At 42.8% G+C, this 7,273-nt stretch overlaps 1 protein-coding gene across 1 annotated transcript in view; it reads left to right on the top strand.

Annotated features, from left to right (window-relative positions):
• Nucleotides 1-6,408, top strand: part of ccdc71 (coiled-coil domain containing 71) — a 22,254-nt gene extending 15,846 nt beyond the window's left edge. Inside the window, exon 2 of the mRNA XM_032513935.1 lies at nucleotides 2,730-6,408. Within this exon, the coding sequence (XP_032369826.1) occupies nucleotides 2,740-3,807 (1,068 nt within the window). The 5' untranslated portion in view covers nucleotides 2,730-2,739 and the 3' untranslated portion in view covers nucleotides 3,808-6,408. The remainder of the gene's footprint in view (nucleotides 1-2,729) is intronic.
• Nucleotides 6,409-7,273: the final 865 nt, after the last annotated feature.

Raw genomic sequence — 7,273 nt, forward strand, 5'->3', positions numbered from 1 at the left:
ATCGGTGCCTGGACTCCAGTACTCGCCGATACCGATGCCAGCATTTTCGGCAGTATCGAAGGCATTTCCGATACTGGTATCGGAATCGGAACATCTCTAATAATAGAGCAGAAGTATAGTGTTGCTCCTAATAAAACCTTTTACCGTATCCTGGGCTTTTCTACAGAGCCAGCATTGTCTGCAAATACCTGGAATTCTGCTATAAACTGAGTGATAAAAGATTCCTTTTTCAGTAAAGATCTATTAAAACGCCATCTAGAAGCAAGTTGAGACAGACGGTCTAGGGTGGTGGCTCAAAAGGACGCCTTTATGGCCAGACAATGCCATTGGAAGTAACTCTGCTTTATCAATTGAATTAAATAATTGAGGGGATGCAAAAAGAAAATCTATTCTGGAAAAAGGTTTATGTCTACCTAAGAAAAAGGAAGAATCCTTACAGGTGGGATTAACTTTTGCCAGAACCCCAGTGACCTTTGCGTTCAACCGATCAGTATTTGGGTCCCTCACAGCGTTAAAGTCCGCACCAACAACACAAGAACAGTCCGTTAACTCCAGCATTTGACTGGCGACCGTACCATAGAAACTGCCATCAAAAATATTAGGCGCATAGGCTGACACAATTGCAATTTTTCCTAAAACTATACTCTATTTTAGAAATCACAATTCTGCCCGTATTGTCTGAACAAGAGGACAAAGCTTTAAGCAAAAGATTCCGTATGTCCACTCCTTTTTGTTTCTGAGCTTGCTGAGGAGGAGGCTACTGAACGATAGAATCTGTTGGCTAAACAGCTAGTAGTCTGTAGCAAATGCGTCTCCTGTAATAATGTCAACATTTCTCTTTTTAAGTAAGGCTAGGGTGCTGGCTTGTTAGGTGCATTCAGACCACCACAGTTCCAGACTCAAAATGTAAGATCACCCATTATCAACAAAAAAAAACACGTTCTAAATGAAAATAGATGTGGAAAGGCAACACTTTCACTTTGTTAAATCCTAACAATAGTGCATCCACAGTTAAGACCCTCAACACACAGAACATGTAAGACACAGAACAAAAACAGACGAGACAGTGACACACAAGGGAAGGTGGGGGGGGGGGGCATAGCCAGAAGGCTAACACTCAAAATAGGTCTGTGATCAAGATTACACACGGGGCAGCAAAAAGAAACAGCAGCCCATAGTTACCTGGTTGGAACAGCAACTGATTCCACTAAATTGACTTTAAAATAAACACTTTTCTCGTCAACAAAAACAGGAAACAAAAAACACAAACTAGCATACACTAGATACACGCTAATATGGCCCTGATGTGTAAATGACCAGTAGGCCTATCTACCGGACGGAATAGCAACGCAAATTTCTGATCTCCAAAACGGACGTTATAGAACAGACTAACAACACTAACACTACACTTGGCAGCAGGTAATGTGGATGGTAGCCCAGCGTTAGCAAGTATCTGGATTGAGCACGGTTAAAAGGCTGACAGCTAAATGGTGTACAAGTGTGACTGTATTTCACTGGAGAGGATTCCAACAGCGGCACGGACAACAGTCTGACTGCTGCTAAAGCTAGGAGACACAAACTAGCACTGTGTCGTTTCTCTGACAACAGCAGTGACCAGACTGGACAAAGTGTTGCATTACCTAAATCTGGTCAACCTTGGGGTGCATTCAAAGTTATTGTAAAATACCCTTTTCTCATCTGTTTTTGTCTCTTAACAGAAATCTTCTGGTGAAATAAGTAATTCTTGTTAAGTTATTGTTATTACACTTTTATTAATCATTTAAATTCCCTTTTTGCGAAAATTTATTCCGATCGGTGACTCAGAATCGTGATCCGATCCGGGAGTTTTGTGATCTGTTACACTTGTGGAGCTTTACTCTCTTTATATCCGTCTGGTGGTCTACTGTCTGCTGGTCTGGTTGTGTGAGGTGTCTGACAGTGCTGCTGCTGACAGTAAACTAGTTTTTCTTTTTAACATTAATGAGTTATTTATTTATATATATACTGTGTGCGTGTGTGTGTATACACACACACATACATACAGTGGGGCTCCGATGTTTGGACACCCCAGGTAAAAATTTGTATTAATGTGCGTTTAGAAGCCAAGAAAAGATGGAAAAATCTCCAAAAGGCATCAAATGACAGATTACACATTCGTATATGTCACAAAAAGTTAGATTTTATTTCCATCATTGACACTTTTAAAATAACAGAAAACAAAAAAATGGCATCTGCAAGGACAATATTACTCGCCCTAGAGCCCTGTGAGCTAACAGACGCTAACCACCACTGGTCACTGCTGTTGTCTGAAAAACAACACAGACGGGACAAAATGTTGAGTTTAATAGTAAACTGGTAAACCTTGAGACCGACGTATGACCAACTGCTATTGGTTGAATTTTCCTCACGTTACTCTGTCCTCTGTGACTGTCTACATCTAGAAAGTAAGCTGGCGGTGCAGTGAACAACTCTGACTGGCACATGATCAGACCGTGGTTTACGGAGCAGTAGATGGGCTTTGCAAAATCAGAGCGTTCTATGAAATGACGCATTTAAAATATCGCTCGATCACGCAAATTTGATCGTGGGAAGGCAAAATCGTGATCAGAATTCGATTTAATTGTGAAGCCCTAGTTCAAAAGTTGTTTTTATACAAGTTTGCTAAGTAACAAAGTTCTTGTTCTTTTCTGTGATTCCATTCAACCAAATGCTTTCTGTATTTCCGACAGGATTAGAAACATGGCTGGCGCTGCGCGAGGTCCCGTGGTTGGCCGGCCATTGGCGTTTGCCATTGAAGAGCGAAGGGCGGTTCACTCCTGGTCCCGGATCTCGTCAGCGGGGCACAACATCCTCCTGGATGCTCTAAAGATCCTCAGCCCGATGTCCCGTGACCTCTCAAACAATGAGGAGCTGGTCACCTTCTTGCAGGAGCTGGGTGAGGAGGGCCACAAGCCCACTGTGCTGCGTAGCATGGACGTGTATGGCTACCGCTCCAGCACAAACCAACCCCTGACTGAAGACATGCTGAAGCCCCCCAACAGGAGCGCCAGACCTGCAGCCAAGAGGAGGGGAAGGAAGTCCATGACCAAGAAGAGAGAGGTGCACCCATCCTGGAACACCTCTGAGAAGTGCAACCCTAAGATCCAAGGGGTCCGCCCTCCAGAGCTGCTGGTGGACCATCGTGCCATCACCTGCAGCAGGACACCTAGTCGGAATGTAGAGGTGTCGCAGGTGCGGCCGTGCCTCAGACTGACCAACATTGAGGGCCTGTCTGGCTTCCATACAGCCCGACTCCAGATTCACACTTCTTGGGACAAAAACTCTGAGGCGCCGTCTGTTGCCTTTTTAAAGCAACAGCACCCTCCAACGCTTTCAGGAATACCTTTGCAGCCTTCTCAGAACGGTGGTGGGGCGCCCACCAAAGCTGTGGCCTTGTTCAGCCAGAAGAGCCTGTCCTGCCCCATCCGATTGGACGGCGCCCTCATCGGAGATTCGGCACCGGTCTTTTACACAAATGGACGGGCATTCCCAGAGACTCACACAGAGCTGACCAGCAATGGCTGGAGGGGAAACGGCCTCCACAGAGATGGTCGGGGCCCGAAGGAACTGAGCTACCCAACCAGGCAGAGGAATGGCTGGAAGGACAAAAACGGTCTTAGGTGGAAAGTGATAAAGGTGGATGACTCTCGCTCTGTAGCTGAGGCCCGCAGAAAAGCGCAAAAGATCCTACAGGTCAACCTGTCTCCAGTGATTCAGATTCAACCTCTCAACCATGTGCTGAGAGACTTCAGATACCAGAATAAGTGACCCCCCCCCCAACCCCAACCCACACATATTGTTTCCCTTAGCAGATGTTAGTGTTTTACATCCATTAGCCTGTACCTGGCTGAGCCCCAGTGTTCCTAGCAGACATCTTACAATGGTTTTTGTTAACTCTGCTGAGTGTTGAGGTCAGTCTGTCTGTGGAAGTTCTGGTTCCTGACGGGCACTCGGGCTTAAAAGGCATTTGAAGTTGGGTGATGCTTTTCTCAGCAGGCAGGGAAAAGACTTGGCCGAATGCTGGTACATTTTCACGGTCCACTTTAGTTTACACTATACAATTCAACCAACCATCATTCTGCTTTAAGTTGACTGCCTGCTAGCCGGTGTTGCTGATGGATTTGGGACACAGCATCCCAGATGACAGGGCACTGGGTCCTCCTCAGTTGTTGAAGGAGTATGTATAACTCATTTGGATTGTAGTGCCATTTTGTTTACTTGCAGCGCTTAAAAACTGCTGTCACTCTGCGGCACCCCATTTCCCCTGAAAAGAAGGAGAAAATGAAGCTAGTGGTCCCATTGAACGCCCAAATAAACCGGTGGAAGTGCAGGGCAAGTTTCCAAAGTCTTTAGAAGAGCAGACATGGTGGTTGGTTGGTCCCAGCAAAGAAATCAACTAAACAATTAAGCGAAAAATGTTTAGTTTGTCTTCCTTTTTTGTACTTGTGTGGTTTCCACTGGGAACCAGGAAGGCTCTGGGGGTGAGTAAAGCAGGGAATCAAACCTGCAGCCCATACAGAGAGAGAGTGATACCTGGATGATTTGTTTTGAGCTGCAGTCCTTCACAAAGTGTTCCTTTTTGGTTAAGTTTATCCATACATGGAGACAAAAGACTTAAAGAATATGTTAGACTGTTGGATGATTTGATGTCTTACAGAAACATGAATCACAGAAACTGCAGAAAATGGCGACCATAGAAGGGGACTTGGGCCTACGTCAAACAATTGGGCTTCCGAGATTCATCTTTAGATCTTAATTCTGGGAAAAAATTGAGAATGATGAGTTATAAGAATTGTGACTTCAGTCTTCAAAGTTTTGTCACTATTAAACTTCATCTCTGGATCCTATATTTACAAATTTCTGCCTAATTTCAGGGTTGTTTTCGAATTGCATCTTTTTTTCCTTCAACATTCTTCCATTCCATGATGTGGCCCTGGTCCACCGCCATAAACACCAGATATAAAAATACAACAACCATCTGCTGTCGGTCTAATGCTGCTCAAGATTTCCTTTTGTCCAATACATTGATTAACGTCACAGGCAACCAACTGTAAGTTGGAGCCTTGATGCGTGAAAGTTGTTTGGTTGATTTAGAAATGTTTGTGGTGACATTTGTTAACTTAAGCTGCAGGACTGTGTTTCCTGACAAGTTAAATTTGAAACCACAGCTTCAGAAAGTTGAATCTCCCGTCAGAACTCTGTGCCCTGTTGAGTCGAAGGAGAGAACTGCCCATCAAAATCTACTTGGTAGTTTCTTGATTTGTTCTGCTGTTATCTAACTGATGTGGCTCACCTTCAAACTAAAATAAATGCACTTTGAGAGTGTGACAGTGCTTAATTGTCGCCTGTTTCCTAAACATGAAGGTTTGTTAATATTATTTCCTGCATCGTGTAGAAAATATGTGAAATAATCTTGTTTTTTTGAACCCACACTGTTTTTGCTACAGGTGCTAACTTTGCAACGTTGGTGCTGAATTAACTAACTGGCACAAGAATGTTGTCATATTCTGTTTTTCTAGTTCAGATTGGGGCATTTAGGAGCAGCAACTTCCTGTAAATTATTCTGAGGGATTTGTAGCACTGCTGCCCCCTGCAGGTTGGGATGAGCTTGCCAAACCACCTCGTGTGTTTTTTCTAAAAGGTTTCTCCTGTGAGAGGCCACTATCATTCATTTTCATGTTGTCATCTGTGAGAAACTCCTGTGAACTTCCATTTACAAAACTACATTCCGCGTGAGTAAAGTTGAGTGTTGACCTCGGAAACAGTACTTTAACACAAAATCTTAACTCATAGTCCACTTGATAGCTTTTCCCGGAGCTTTTGCTGATTTCAAGAAGTCCATTAAATGTGAACGAAAGCTCTGGAAAAAAGGACAGAAAGCGAAACTTGATTTTTTTAAAAAAAATTTTTGTCAAAGTATACTTTTAATTTCTTTTTCTAAAAAAAACCCAAAAAACCAAATTGACTACTTTAAACCACCTGTTCCTAAAGTCCATGTAAAACGGAACTAAACCACCATCCGGTCAGTAAATGAGCATGTTTCATGTTAAAATGCTGTGGAAAGATCTAATCAGATTTAAAATGGAAATCTGTGCTTACTGGTTTGGAGTACATGCATTATTCACATATTAGCATTCTGCTCCCCTGTTGAATCTGAGACCACATCAGTGTTTGGTGGTCAGCTTTACAGATCAAGTCCCTGTTCCGGTGAATTCCATGTTCCGATCTGTCTGTACGCAGTCATATTCATGCCCACTGACAATTCCCTTTTCTATTTCTTTGTTAGTCTTGTTTGTGCAACACTTGTATAATAATGTATTTCCTACATGACCTTTGAAAACGTTTTGTTCAATAAAACCAATCTAAAAATAATCTGTAGGTAGTTTTTTCCCCTCAATAGCAACTTTTTATAACTGATTCATAACTGCAGGAACAGTACAGTCTAATGCTGAGAAAGTTTAGCTTTATTACCGTGGGATTAGGTTGTGTATGTTCTTAGACCCCGGACAAGCAATTAAGATGTCACATAGGGCTTCAGGAAATTGTTACTTTTTCTGTTATTACGCTTATTTTTGACATTTCATAAAGCACCAGTCTCACATCTCCAGACCTATATCCATAGAGCTGTGGCGTACGGTCTGGCTCTACCACACATACATTCCAGGAGCCCTCGTCAGTGACCTCTGCAAAATGGTTTTGAGAAGGAACTTGTTTTGGTGGAACATTTGCACCCCCCCCCCCCCCCAAAAGAAAATGTTACCATTTCACACAGTACAGTAATGTGAGCTTTTTAAATTAGCTGGGTTATGCATTATTTTTACAGTAGTTTTCCATCCCAAACGGCAACTTCCGGGCCTGAAAAGTGAAGCTAATGCGAAAGTATCTCAAACTAAAAAAAAAAAAATCTATCTATCTGGAATGAGGTCCTTGGTCGCCTAACTAGGTCTTGTTCAGTGTTTAGTAGCTAGCTGGCATTGGCAGGTAACTTCAGGGAAAATCTGCCGATTTTTTTTTTTGATGACTCTTCAGAAGAGTTGAAAATCGACTGGCTTAGCCGCATCATCCACCCCTTCTCCATCAGTTTGTCCAAATATGGTAAATTCTCGCTCCAAATTAACAAAATAGTGGCAAAATTGTATTTCAGTTATCCAAATTGTCTTCTAAACTTGCCATTTTCAGCGTGTAGATTGCTAGCTTGGAAATTGTTGTTTCCCATCACAGAGAACGGAAGATA

This window comes from Etheostoma spectabile, chromosome 4 (assembly GCF_008692095.1).
Source record: "Etheostoma spectabile isolate EspeVRDwgs_2016 chromosome 4, UIUC_Espe_1.0, whole genome shotgun sequence".
In the NCBI taxonomy this organism is placed as follows: Eukaryota; Metazoa; Chordata; class Actinopteri; order Perciformes; family Percidae; genus Etheostoma; species Etheostoma spectabile.